Below are 14,425 nucleotides of genomic sequence, written 5' to 3' on the forward strand. Positions count from 1 at the left end.
CTGTCGCGCGACAAGTCAGAAACAGCAAGTATACCGCACGTTTAATGCAGGTGAAATAAATGGGGGGTGAAAATCTGTAGATATCAGAATAAATGTCATCAATGTCATCTTTCATGTGTTTAACTGTTTGGTTTCTCTGCCTCAGTATTATAATGATTATGGCGACATCATCAAGGAGACCCTGAGTAAAACCAGACAGACGGACAAGATTCTCTGTGCCAAGACGCTCATCCTCAGTCTGCAGCAGGTGAGACATTGGTGAAGACAATATTACAGGCCGCACACACAGCTCCGTGGCTTGAGACAGTGCATTCTTTAAAGTGCTCATATTATGCTCATTTTCAGGTTCATAATTGTATTTAGAGTAGAGATGGCCCGATACCACTTTTTTGCTTCCCGATACCGATTCCGATACCGAGTACCGATCCGATACCAGAGTGTCATATATTTCATTATGTTTTAACAGCTGTATACTACTATCCCTGTATGGATGTGATATGATTTCTATCTCTGTTGTCGGTCTGGCTCAGGTTAAACTCTTTGTGAAACATGAACAAAAACAAACAATGAATGCCCCAGAACTTTCTTTTATTCTCCAGTTTGACAGTCAGTTATAATGGAAAAAGAATATAAATAAACTACTTTACTGTAGATTTTCTTTAGGGCTTTATTACGTGGTATCTGATCAGTGCATAAACTCCAGTACTTCCCGATACCGATACCAGCATTTTAGGCAGTATCGGCAGTTAGGCAGTTTAGGCCGTATCAGAGCCGATACCGATACCGGTATCGGTATACCCGGAACATCTCTAATTTAGAGGTTATATCATAATAGGTTTATGTGGTTTAATTTTCAAAAAACACTATATTTTTGTTGTACTGCACATTGCTGTAGCTCCTCTTTTCACCCTGTGTGTTGAGCTCTTTGTTTTAGCTACAGAGTGAGACATCTTACTTCTGTTCCATCTTTATTGGGAGTCATACATGCGCAGTAGCTAAGTAAGGACTACTAGCTAGTCAGTAGCAGAGTATGAGGGCCTACCACGCTAGCAGCTAGGTGAGCATTATAGTGTGTTACAAAGTGACACGTTTGTCTCTGAAGTAAAGGCTGGACTACAACAGAGCTGTTTGGAGCAGTTTGTGAACAGTGTTTTCCGTTGGAGATGGTAAGTCCCTTTGGGGTGGACTTTGGGCGTTTTCACTTTGTAAAAAAAAAAAAAGAAGATATATAACACAATAAAGGAAAGGGAAAAAGCATAATCTGAGCACTTTAAGTTATGAGCGTTCTAGTGTGCACAAATGCAACGTGTGTGTGTGTTGCAGCTGTTCAACGAGCTGCTGCAGGACCAGGGGCCCAACTTGGACCGAACGTCGTCTCACGTCAGCGGCATCAAGGAGCTGGCCCGCCGCTTCGCCCTCACCTTCGGCCTGGATCAGATCAAGACCAGGGAAGCTGTCGCCACGCTGCACAAGTAAGACCATTGATGCTGTGGTCTCTAGGGGCAACAGACTGGGCTGTCATCAGACATGGAGGAAGTTAAGAATGAGTTAGCTGAGGTTAAAATGAGTTTAATCACAGATCCTCTATGTATACTACAGATGGTATGAAACGGTACACACTTCCTGTCTCCTAAAGGGGCGTGGCGTCGTTTGAAAGTGTAGCGAATGTCATGTGGATGGATAAGAAGTTAAATTTGTATAATTTATCATTTTTTTCTTTTGCTAACATTAGATATTTTCACAGCGACAAGACATATTTAGCATAGATTGGTTTTGTTAGGGCGTTCACGAATGTTAGTTGACGTTGGCTATCTGTGTTGCCAGATCTGGCGCGAGTTTGGTCCTGAGATAGAAACAGCTCTCAAACAAAGTTCATTTTCTCCTGATGGGTCCGTCTGAACAACAGCATTTTAGCGTCAGAAGGTTCTGGAGATATGTGGCTTGTGGAGAATGGGTCCAATATTTACTTGACAATGGGGCAAAAGAATCGGTCCTAATCTGTGTTCACGTTCACTTTTCCCATTGGAATCAATATACACACACCTATACACCTGCCTATGTACCACCTGTCTCCACGTAACACAGATACAGGAACCGTCTCTGATTTAATGTACGAGGGGATCAGACAGTCTGCATTTTAGTGATGCTGATTTCAATCCGTAAATAAAAATGTGAAAATTAGGTGTGTATTTTGATTCAGTCATGTTTTTATTAACACCTCAATAATAAAGAAATGTGACGTTATCTAGCTAACTTATGTATTCTGAAATGCAACTCAGGTCCTTAAATGGTTGGAGGAAGTCAGGACTAAGTCTGACTGGGAAAAGGCAAACTGATGTTTATTCAAATCAAGAGTGAGGACCAAACAGGAAATATAAACCTTTTTAGAGGTCTCGGTTTTAAAGTTAAAGAGTTCATTAAGCATGAGAGATTAATATCTGCTGAGTCAGTACTACACCCCCACTCATCAGGGCAAACTTTGGCTACCATTACAAAAACAGTATGCTGTAGGTGAAATTGCCTAAGTTGCTAAAACACTGGTAAGAGTGGACATTTTTATTTTATTTTTATATTTTAAGAATCAAAAGTGTGTCTTTAATGTATGCAAATATTTTCTGCTAGCGAATCGAAAGAGTGACCAGTTTTTCCATTAATGTCATTTTTGGTGTCTCTGTCAATCACTTTGTGTTCTCCATTTCTTTTTTCACTCTTACTGTCTCTCTTTGTCTACTTTTTATCTCTCTCTCTCTCTCTCTCTCTCTCTCTCTCTCTCTCTCTCTCTCTCTCTCTCTCGTATCAGGGATGGCATAGAGTTTGCATTTAAATACCAGAATCCTCGAGGACCAGAGTTTCCTCCTATCAACCTGGCCTTCCTGGAGGTTCTGAGTGAATTTTCCTCCAAACTAATCCGCCAAGACAAAAAGACAGTGTAAGTACTCCCTTCCATCTTATTTTTTTCTTTTCCTACTGTCACTTATAACATTTCTAACTCAATTTCAAAATAAATGAATGATGGGAAAACACAAACGCTGCGTGTCTCCTCAGCCACTCGTACCTGGAGAAGTTCATGTCCGAGTCGATGTCGGAGCGTCGGGAGGACGTGTGGCTGCCGCTGATCTCCTACAGGAACAGCCTGCTGACGGGGGGAGACGAGGACCACATGTCTGTCACATCGGGCTCCAGCAGCAAGGCCGGCTCCGTCCGCAGCAAGAAGGGACGGCCGCCGCTACACAAGAAACGCATCGAGGGTGAGGACGGAGACGAAGGGCACAGACACCGATTAGGGTTACTCGGTTTATTTGGGTTGGCTGTGCTGCACTGAATCTGTTAGGGGAAATGAGACGTGTTCATGGTTATCTGCTGTTGTGTTACGGAAACTGTGAACTCTCTCTGACAGACTGACAGACAGACAGACAGATTACTGTGCAACAGCACCAAGTTGCATGCAGAAAATACAAGAAATATACTAGAAATATTAAATAAGATTAAAAATAACATGACAAAAGATAAAATACCAGAACACCTACACAAAAATATACTTAGAGGAATGAAAAGAATGGACATATACTGTATACACACAAGTGTAGAATACAAATATACAATCTACAGACATAGTATATATAACAAAATAAAATATGTATATTATTGTGTTTTATATGATACTGTGTGTTCTTTCAGAAGAGAGTAGTGTCGAGGGCTTGTGGATGTTGCGTAATGACACTCTTCAGACACCGGGAGCGCTGCAGACTCCTCAGCTCACCTCAACAGTCCTCCGAGAGAACAGACCAGCAGAACACATGCCCGACCCGGACTCGGAACCCGGATCAGAGAACGACTTCGTACACAAGTGAGTGTATACACACACGCACACATTAACATAAAATGGTTTGTGAATTACCTTTTACTCTGTAGTCCATCCGTCACAGCGAATTATTCTTTTTTTCATCATTTAAAGACTTATAACATTATTATCAGTTAGCATTTTCTGTCCACTTAACAAATACACATTGACCTGTCTTAAGGCGCTGACACACCAACCAGATTATCGGCCATCGGACAGTCTGTCGAGGTGTGTTCTGTGCCGTCGTCAGCCGTCGGAGCCGTCGGCGTTCATTTGGGCCGATTTTGACACAGTATTTCGGGATAGGAGAAAAACATGCTCTGGGTTATTGGCATTTCTTAAACCGGTCACAATCGTGTTGGGCGTCGCCAAGTGCCGGACAGAGCCGCGGTGCCGCTACAAAATAGCCTCGGGAAGGAACTTGTTTTGGTGGAACGTGTACGTTCAAAGGTTGCTTCAGTCGTGCGAGAGAAAACTCTGGATTTACCCTGCAGAGATCTGAGGAGCAGTTAACCATAGTCCTCATAAATCCACCGAATCTGGCCGAAAAGAAGGACATCCGGCGGAATCTCCGCCGGCAGCGGAGCAATCCCGGAAGTGGAACTTTGTGGATATACTGTAGACTATTACTGAAGCAACTCAGCCTCTTTGTAATAGCAGAGCAGTCATATCGAAGAGTATGTTGACGGTGTGTGTGTCTCCAGTCCTCAGATGCAGATGTCGTGGCTCGGCCAGCAGAAGATGGAGGAGGTGAACAGGAAGGACCGGACGGGCATGAACTACATCAAGGCACGCAGCAACCAGGGCGTCAGGCAGACTGTGTAAGTGTAACCTCCACCATGTTTCCTGTCAGTCCTCTGTTAAATAAGAGAGCCACCACCAATAAGAAAAAGTAAAAAAAAAAAAAAAAAAAAGAGGATAAACGGATAGATATGCTGCTTCTTTTCCACTGTCTTACTTTGAATGACATTTCCCATCAGACGTGGGTTGATGGAGGATGACGCTGAGCCCATCTTCGAGGACGTGATGATGTCATCGCGGGGCCAGCTGGAAGACATGAACGAGGAGTTTGAAGACACTATGGTGATCGACCTGGTCAGTGACATAACTTTCTCTCACCGCAGTTGAAAATGAAAGTGAAATGCAATAGAATATAATATAAATAATAAAGATCCTCGTCTTAATTCACTATTTTTCTTATTATAATATATATTTTTATATATAACTTAGAATGAATTGTCTTTATTATTGTCCTTCCAAGCCGCCATCGAGGAACAGACGTGAAAGAGCAGAATTAAGACCAGACTTCTTTGACTCTGCAGCAATGATTGAGGACGAGTCGGTAAGTCAAACTTTGCAACTTCTACAATTTGAGTCAAGAAAGTAAGTAGAGCTGAAACGATTAGCCAATTCACACCAAATTAATCAACGTCTATCTTGATAATCATTTATGTCATTTTGCTAAGCAAAAAAAGTAAAACTTCCTGGCTTCCAGCCACTAAAATGTTTTATTTTACCGCCTATAATGGTAAACTGAAGATCTTTAAACAACATTTTAAGATGCAATTTTGTGGTCTGGGAAATTGTTCACATAAAAATACATAGTGAAAATAATTGTTAGTTGCAGCCCTAGGTGTAAATCAGTAATCTGAAATTACATACATTATGTCACGTATAAGGAAACTAGACCTTTCCCCCCCCCATCAGCCACTATGTGTAGAATGTAAACTTTTCAACACTGGCGCCCCCTAGTGGTAATTAAAAAAAAGACACTGTGGCATAGAGCCATACGTTCTGCTTACTGCAAGGTTGCAGCTGAGATATCTTCTGTTTTTTGTTGTCTGACAGTTGCTCTCCTCTCCATTCTTCCAGGGTTTCAGCATGCCCATGTTCTAATCTGGGAAGAGGCAAAGATCCCGATCAGGTCAGATCAGGATCCACATTAGGAGTAAACAGAAGGGGGGAGTGGGGGGGGGGGGGTGGGATTTGGGACGTCTAACCCAGATAACCTGCCAATCAAACTCTTAAGAAGAAGAAGAAGAAGAAAAAAAAAACATTGTCGAGGTACTTTTCTCTCTCTGTAAGACATGATGGACGGATGTGTGTCAAGTGGATCTACTGATGGATCCCTCATTGGCTGGATCTCACCTAGAAGTGTGGAACGAGGGATCGGCTCTGTTCTTTCAGGCGGGCCGCAGGGTCCAGAATATTCTGCAAAATCTAGTCCGGATTATTCAAGAGCTTCGTCTTGCTCCAAATCTTCCTCCTCCCCCTCATTTCCAGCCTGTTGGTTTAGCTCTCGTTAGCGGTAGCTCGGATGGCGCTCCGCCTGAGTAATCCTACTGCCGGGCCGATGAGCACTCACAGTTTTTACGGTTCCCTGTTACACAGATGTACAGTTGTTTGCTTCCGCTCCCGTTTCAGCAGCACAGAGCAGCGTAACACTCTGTATAGCCCTCCCCCTTTTGGTGTCGCACTTTGATCCGTCTGGTTAAATCCAACGTAGAGAGGATCTCAAATACTAAGTGTTCTATATCTTTGCTCTTATTAGCACCCACCAACACCTCTCCTCTCTCTGTTCACCATCTGAGTCCGTGCTGGTGCTGGTGTGTGATGTGTGTGCGTGTGTGTGTGTAAAGTTGTGGTGATGATGGTTGAGTAGTCGCACATGCACACTGAGGTCAACAGCTGAAGACCTGGCGGAAGTGGTGTAACTGTCTTGTGTGTGATGTCAAAGCAAAAGCGAAACCCCCTCCCCCCCACTTAAACCGATCTCGGACAGAAGCCTCCACCCTCTCAGATCTCGGAAACATTCTGCACACACACACACTCACACACCCCCTTGAATTACGGCTTTTTGAAGTTAAAAGGTTTTTAAAAAAAAAAAAAAGACAATAAACATTTTGAATTCTGTAGCTTTAGTACTAAAGTTTTAAATCCAGTGTGTTTTTGTTTTTGTCTGTTTGTACAGCTTTTTCTTGAATATGTATCTTGTTTGTTGCCAAATTGTGGCCTACATACTTACAGTATATTCCAGCCCCTTCCCTTCCACCAGTAACTCATATCTAACGGTTACCAAGCTCAGATTGTTGCTGTGTGATGCCAGTTTTTAAGCGCTGTATGGTCTGATTGTAATCGTTTCACAGTTTACTATTACAGCAGGTTATGTTAGGTTTGTTCATTTAACAGTTCAAATCAAGTAACGTTTTTACACCCGCCTTCAGTGTTAACTGATCCAAGTTTTAAGATTTGTTGTTATCATTGTTCAAATCCAGTGAAGTGATGGATTTCTGTGTCTAACAGATTTGTTTGAATGTGTTTTTGAATGTTTCCAGCCATATCGTCGTTCACCCACCGTCGGTTAATCAATCATTTACCTTTTCCTTGGCTGGCTTGGCAGTCCTCCTGTAAATATCAGAGACAATTGGATCTTTTCTGCAGTGCAGTTGACATCTGTTGCCCATAAATGCTCTAAAAGCCTGTTATGTTTTTTTTTTTTTTTTTTTTTTCTGTGAACCCAAATTCTTTTTAATAAAATAAAATCTGTAATCGATTTATGGACCAGTGTTTGTGTATGCCTTTATTTTACAACGTCAATAATGTTAAAAACAACTGTAGTCGACTGAACATTTCACCAAATACTGTGGGAAATACCTCATACAAAAAAACACTGCAACTTGACTACAGAAACTATTGCATTGGTAAAAGTAAAGAAAACACATGGTATTGAGTCCATTTATTTTACAAATGGCGGGGCAGAGCCTGCCAGAGAGGAAAGGCACAGTTCCAGGTTATAAGGATGACTTTTCTTTACCTTAACGTAGGACACCAAACACAGGGAGTGTGTGTCTGAAAGCGCAAACTACTGTACACACAGCAGAAACCTCCATGACTAAATACAGTACGTTCACAACGTTGGAAACCCTGTACATGGCAACAGACTACAGCATGTTTGCACTAAGATTATCCAGTTGCCTGTGTTTCCTCCGTCAAATGTTATCAGTTTTAGCAGTGACGTTTAATCTGCCCTTTCAGATACAATTCAGTTCTCAAAAATGTCAAATCCTCCCCAAAAAGTGACCAATACGGCCACTACGGACATGACAATTACCTTCAGCGTGTGTGACCGTTATTATTCCGTTCAGGTACCGTAAAATGTGTTAGGATTTTCCCATTAACGTCTTGCACGTCAGTGCTACAGTTGTAAAGATACACATGCGGATTTTGTTAACGCCGCAGTAATATTTCCCCCAAAGCCTTAAGGTTGATGTTTTAACAGTTTATAGTTCAAAACATAATCAGTGAGCTGGAAGGGAACTTTGGGGCTGCTATTAAGCACTTACAAAATCAGGGAGTGTATCTTTATGTGCTGCTTACAGTGGAGTGGTAAATGACAAAAACAAACACGTGCTTGGCAGTACCCAAGTTGTCATCATGGGAATACCACTGCAGTTAATTTTGGACGTAAAGTCAACATGAGGAAAATCCCTCCGTGAGTGCCATTAGATAGTGTTAATGTGGAAACGTTTGGGTGTGTTTCACAGAGGAATGTTGGCGTGTTTCTTCCAAGGGTTTATCTGCTTCTTGCTGGCCAGCACCTCCAGATCTCTGCAGATCCTCTTGCGAGTGGTTGATGGCTCGATTATGTCATCCACAAAACCTAAAGCAAACATTTATCCAGTCAGAAACAAGTGCACAATGAATTATATCGGCATATGGAGTTTAAAAGGGGCTGTGAGTAGGATTGGGAAGATCCAGGACTTAGCCAAAACATTTGAACATTGACAACGTCTCAGTCCCTCCCCCCTTTCCGCTAAAGCCCAAAACTGTCTCCTAAGCCCCTCCCCCCAACAAGGGAGAATGAATGCATGTGCATGAGCAGTGATTGACACGCAGTTAGACAGACCCCCCCCGGCCCTGATTGGTGCATCTGAACAGGGAGCTGTGGATTTTGGCTGTAGGTGGTGCCAGAGGAGCCAGATTTGTTTGTTTTTTTAATTACATTAATAATGTAGTTCTACTGGAACATAGGGTCGGTTTCAGCAAATATGACAAAGTTAGTTTTATAAGGCATACCTACTGCACCTTTACACACACACGCTATAATAAAGTAGCGAGAAAGTTTACCTCTGACAGCAGCTGGGAAAGGGTTGGCGAACTTCTCCACGTATTCAGCCTCTGCCTCCGCCTGGCTCTCCTTTCCTCTGAAAATAATCTGAACAGCACCCTGAGAAAGAAGGAAACCGACCACGCACACTGTCAAATCAAAACGACAGAAAGAGAGACAAACTGAAGGAATGGAGTGTGTTTGTACCTTGGCACCCATGACCGCAACCTCAGCTGTGGGCCAGGCGTAGTTCACATCTCCTCTCAAGTGTTTGGAGCTCATCACGTCATAGGCTCCTCCGTAAGCCTGGGATACACAAACCTCGAATCATACGGCTTCTAGCAGAATACGCAGTGTGCAACATTTATTCTGACTTTCCTCCCCCATTTGCGTTTTGGCAAACTTAACGTTGACTTCCAGCACTTCCACATCCATCTCTTCTCATTTTACACACACACACACACACACACACACACACACACACACACACACACACACACACACACACACACACACACACACACACACACACACACACACACACACACACACACACACACACACACACACACACACACACACACACACACACACACCTTTCTGGTGATGATGGTTATTTTCGGGACAGTGGCCTCTGCAAAGGCATACAGCAGTTTGGCTCCGTGTCTGATGATGCCTCCATACTCCTGAGCGGTACCTGTTGACGACCGTTAGGAGTGTGAGTGCGTGGTCAGATGAGACTAGCTGCATTGTAATGCGACAGGGACTTTCTGCTTGCATGTAAAGTAAGCTAGTTTTCAGTTTGTGTGTATAGTACATAATATAGCCAGGTTAGCCAATATTTATGATATAGATACCCGACATTCTACCATAGCAAAACTTACTGTGGTGTGTATTTACTATTACTGTATCCATGAGCCTCTTATGTCTTTTCCCTGAACTGGCAGCTAAGTCTTTTCCTGCTTTTGTGCAGGCAGATTGTGAACAAGACAAGGTAGACAAAAACATTCTGCCGTTTGTGTTTTTCATGGCAGCAGAGAGACTACGAAGAGAATTGTCGGTAAATATCCTAACCTGATTAAGATGTAAACTACAGTATGGCCAATAGCTGGATTACTCCGTGCATATAGATAACAGCCGGTGTTAATGCACTGTGAGATTTTTAAAGAATACCTGGCAGGAAGCCCGGCACATCCACAAAGGTGATAATGGGAATATTGAAGGCGTCACAGAAGCGTACAAAGCGGGCTCCTTTCACCGAGGAGTTGATGTCCAAACAACCTGATAAACAACACAGAAATTACATTAGATTATTAAATCAATGAATAATGTCTTTGTTCCCGTTCCATGTTCTTTTTGGGACTTGGTTTGTTTGTGTATATCATTTAAAAAGAGAAAATACGGAAGGCAAACAACCTTATTCACATAACACTGATAATGTATACCTTCTGACTGACCCGCTTACATTTGGCCCTTCAATTATTTCACTTACCAGAAGCCACTTTGGGCTGGTTACCCACAATGCCTACAGTGCGTCCGTTCATGCGGGCAAATCCCACCACAATGTTTTTGGCGTAGCTGGGCATGATCTCAAAGAAGTCGCTCTCATCCACTATCTGAACGGATGCATGTAGAAGGGAAACTTTTATTTCTTTCAGGAATGAAATGAGACGTGGTTGCACATATTAAGAGTGTGTACATACTGTTTGAATGATGTCCAACATGTCATAAGCTTTAGTTGTCTCAAACGGGACGATGGTGTCCAATGAGTGTACCAGACGATCGCTGGAAAAAAAGGGACCAGATATCAGAAGTGAGTTGGACTAGAAACAGTCTCCCATTATTATTTGGCGATTGGTCAGTCTTTAAAGTGGAGGTCAAGGTGATTGGTTACCTGCAGTCGTGGCACTCCCTAATGGGGGCGGGATCCTGATTGCTTAGCGGCAGGAAGTTGAAGAACTCTCGCATGTTGAGCAAGGCTTCAACGTCATTCTCAAAGGCATGGTGAGCCACTCCTGAGCACAAGACATGAGGCATCTTTTAGACCCCCCGAAAGACAACATTTCAACTTGGAGAACCAATCACAGATGAGTGAGTGCACAGTTTGCATGTTGGTGTGACGAGTAATTCTGGATCAGCTTTAATACACTCAAAAGTTTTAGAAATATGGTCACTGGGATTTAACGGTGAAAGAGCTGAAGGCAAGATACTGGTAAAGAAAGCCAGTGGCTAGGACAACAGCACTCTCACCTCCTCCACAAAGAAAAACAGGGAGAAAAAAAAGAAAGTGATAAAAAGCTTTGACACGCAAACTAACCAGACACGGTGGTGTGAGTTTTGGCTCCACCGAGCTCCTCTTGAGTCACGTCTTCGTTGGTGACAGACTTCACAACATCAGGTCCTGTGATGAACAGGTATGATGTGTCCTACACACACACACACACACAACACACAACACGCTAAAGTGACAATGCAATCTTGGAAACAGGACTGCATAATTAATTGGGTATCACCTTATACTGCAATTTTTTTTGTGTTCACAATTAGCTAACATTAGCAGAATGCTGACGCTTTAGCAACACTGAAACATTAGATTTTTGGATGTCTACTGTGGCTAAAAAGCAATACGATGTTGATTATTACTAATTACAATTAAAAAAATGGATTGGTGTTTTAGCTGTGTTCGTGCAGCTCCCTACCTTAACCATGAAGGTGAAATCTGTCAGGGCGGGGGAGTAGACGGCTCCTCCTGCACAGGGACCCATGATCAGGGAGATCTGAGGTACGACTCCTGAAGCCATCACGTTCCTCTGGAAAAGGAGAATATTTTGTTTTGACTTTTTCCATTTACAGGGTCCAAAAACCATACACCTCCAGTCATGTGAATTTCAAAACCTTAACATTGGGAATATGTTAATTGATCTTGAAGCTCGGTAAGTATGATTTTGGGTGTCATGATTTCAGTCAATGAGCAGTGACCAGAAAAGGCTCTTTAGAAAGTTAACCATACCAGGAATATATCTGCATATCCAGCCAGAGACTCCACTCCTTCCTGGATCCGAGCTCCTCCGGAGTCGTTCAAACCGATGACCGGGGCTCCAACTGTCATGGCCTGGTCCATAATCTGAGCACAGAACATTTAAACGTTCAAATCCGTGTTTTTAAAAAAGGTCTGAGAGCAGACAAGAAGATAAACACAGACGTATGCGGACACCTCACTATCGGAGTTTTGTTTACCTTACAGATCTTCTGTGCATGGGCTCCAGACAGACTGCCCCCAAACACTGTGAAGTCCTGAAGGAAACCAAAAGATGGCATGATGGAAAGAATATAATACCAGTGAAACCAAGCCGCTGTGTACTGCCGCAATGTAGGATTCTTACAGCAGAATTACAAACTGTACCTGACTGAATACATAAACCAGCCTGCCATTGATCCTGCCTCTGCCTGTCACAACGCTGTCACCTGGGAACTATGACAGAGAGAGAAAAGGATTATGACAATAACTATTTCAAACCCCAGAGGAAGAAACGGTCTCTTGTTTCCACTGAATAAAGCATGATGTTGTGGAGCTGTGGAGCTGTGTGCGAGGTGTTACCTTGTTCCCATCCTGCTCCATGCCGAAGTCGGAGCAGCGATGTTCCACAAACATGTCCGACTCCACAAAGGACTCGGGGTCCAGCAGAAGCTCCACCCGCTCCCTGGCTGTCAGCTTACCCTGCAACAGAGAACATCAGGTTACTACACATTACCTGAAAGAACACTTTGATTGTGCGTTACAACGAGATATATCATTAAGAAGGCCTGCTTTGGGCGCCCGGATAGCTCAGTTGGTAGGGCAGGCGCCCATATGTAGAGGTTTACGCCTCAACGCAGCGGGCCCGGGTTCGACTCTGACCTGCGGGCCTTTGCTGCAGGTCATTCCCCCCCTCTCTTCCCTTTCACGTCTTCTGCTGTCCTATCAAAATAAAGGCTGAAAATGCCCAAAAAATAATCAAAAAAAAAAAGAAGGCTTGCTTTATTGCAATATCAAATGTTCTATGACTTTAGTAGGTGTGTCAGGTATTTAGTTTCCAGGATTAGCCAAACAGAAAAATAAATGATATCACTACATATTTTGATATAAAATTATATTCCATATATCTACAGAGGATCTTTTATCAATATTACTTCTGTACGTTAGGTATACGACTACATCCATAGATTTCACTGAGCAAATTAATTAATTAATTATTATATTATGCCAACAAATCAGGGCTAATGATAACCATATAGCTTTTATTATTATTATAATATTGAAATGTCACAATATATGGAAAAATCACATTTCAAGTGGTCTTATTTTTTGTTTGTCACACTGGACACTAGTGAATTGTCAAATTGCACCTTTAATAAACAACTGTGAATATGTTTAGGATTTGTTACCAACTAGGCCTAAACCTGCAAACTATTGGAAAACTTCTACCTGAAGTTGGCAGAGGATTAGTACTTAGTTCAAGGAGGTTTACCATCATGGGACATTGCAAAGTACGTGAAGTGCCACGGAGGGTTAGCTAAGTGGGTTAACTCTGGCAAGGTGAGAAAGATGATTTTAAAAAGGTCATTTAAAAAGGTGTGAGTTAAAAAGTAAACACTACAGCAACCCTTGACTTTGAGTCTTTGTACGAGTACGAGACTGTCACACCTCAACCACTCCAGCTGTCAGGTATTTAAAGCTTTAATTTCGTTAAAAAAAAGCACGCTTGCTTAAATGCAGGCTAACATTGAAACAATAAAGTCAGTGATAGCGGACTACCTTTTTGTGTTGTGCATCTATTCTCTTCTGACCTCCGCCGACTAGCGCCGCCGTCCGTTTCCTGTCAATCCTCTCCTTAACAGACAGGTGGCTGACAGAATACCAGCGGCAGTCCTGTTGCAGGTTCGTCGGTGGCACTGCGACAGCGACAGCGCCATGTTTCACCTGCCCCAAACTCCTGAAAGATGTCCTCAACCCGTTTATCAGTCTGCAGCTGCTTCGGGCCACACTGAGAGCCGCCATCATTGCCTTGCGTGTTCTCGGGTGACAGCGAGCAAGGAAATGAAAGACAGTGATATGAGCCAATAGTAAATGGGGGTGAGCTCTCACAGCCAATAACAAAGAAGGAATGTGTACAAGGGTGGATGGGCGGGACCTGGAGGGATCAGATTTTCCTGTAGTTCATCGTGGTGGCCTGTAATCTGAAAGTCAAGGTTTTGGGAGTTTTATGCCCTGATTTTGGCTTGTCAGGTAGACCTTCCAGTCAGTTTGGGGCCTCTCTCGCTGCTTGGCCAGCTTGGCACAGGCCATAGATATGGGCACTGGCAGTCCTTAACTATTGGTTGTATAAAATAGGCTAGTCCTTAACCCCAAACATTGCCCTAACTCTATACAGTTCATGGGAATATAACAATCGGTAGAGTTTATTGGGGACCCGGTGGGGCTATTTTTTTGTCAGACA

General features: G+C 43.0%; 2 protein-coding genes across 2 annotated transcripts in view; one reads left to right on the forward strand and one right to left on the reverse strand.

Annotated features, from left to right (window-relative positions):
- Window positions 1–7,384, forward strand: part of stag1a (STAG1 cohesin complex component a) — a 54,560-nt gene extending 47,176 nt beyond the window's left edge. The window contains exons 24-32 of the mRNA XM_028565259.1: window positions 146–247; window positions 1,324–1,472; window positions 2,801–2,929; window positions 3,046–3,248; window positions 3,679–3,847; window positions 4,546–4,662; window positions 4,822–4,936; window positions 5,103–5,183; window positions 5,714–7,384. Coding sequence (XP_028421060.1) covers window positions 146–247; window positions 1,324–1,472; window positions 2,801–2,929; window positions 3,046–3,248; window positions 3,679–3,847; window positions 4,546–4,662; window positions 4,822–4,936; window positions 5,103–5,183; window positions 5,714–5,737 — 1,089 coding nt within the window. The 3' untranslated portion in view covers window positions 5,738–7,384. The remainder of the gene's footprint in view (window positions 1–145; window positions 248–1,323; window positions 1,473–2,800; window positions 2,930–3,045; window positions 3,249–3,678; window positions 3,848–4,545; window positions 4,663–4,821; window positions 4,937–5,102; window positions 5,184–5,713) is intronic.
- Window positions 7,385–7,562: 178 nt separating this feature from the next.
- Window positions 7,563–14,061, reverse strand: pccb (propionyl-CoA carboxylase subunit beta). Its single transcript, XM_028565260.1, has 15 exons — window positions 13,744–14,061; window positions 12,547–12,666; window positions 12,352–12,420; window positions 12,186–12,242; window positions 11,959–12,072; window positions 11,648–11,758; window positions 11,266–11,374; window positions 10,843–10,963; window positions 10,652–10,733; window positions 10,441–10,564; window positions 10,122–10,229; window positions 9,545–9,645; window positions 9,156–9,254; window positions 8,969–9,068; window positions 7,563–8,501 (listed from the first exon to the last, which is right to left on the reverse strand). Exons 1-15 carry the CDS (start codon window positions 13,987–13,989, stop codon window positions 8,380–8,382), a joined length of 1,683 nt encoding a protein of 560 aa, XP_028421061.1. The 5' UTR covers window positions 13,990–14,061; the 3' UTR covers window positions 7,563–8,379.
- Window positions 14,062–14,425: the final 364 nt, after the last annotated feature.

This window comes from Perca flavescens, chromosome 20, assembly GCF_004354835.1.
Source record: "Perca flavescens isolate YP-PL-M2 chromosome 20, PFLA_1.0, whole genome shotgun sequence".
Lineage (NCBI taxonomy): Eukaryota > Metazoa > Chordata > Actinopteri > Perciformes > Percidae > Perca > Perca flavescens.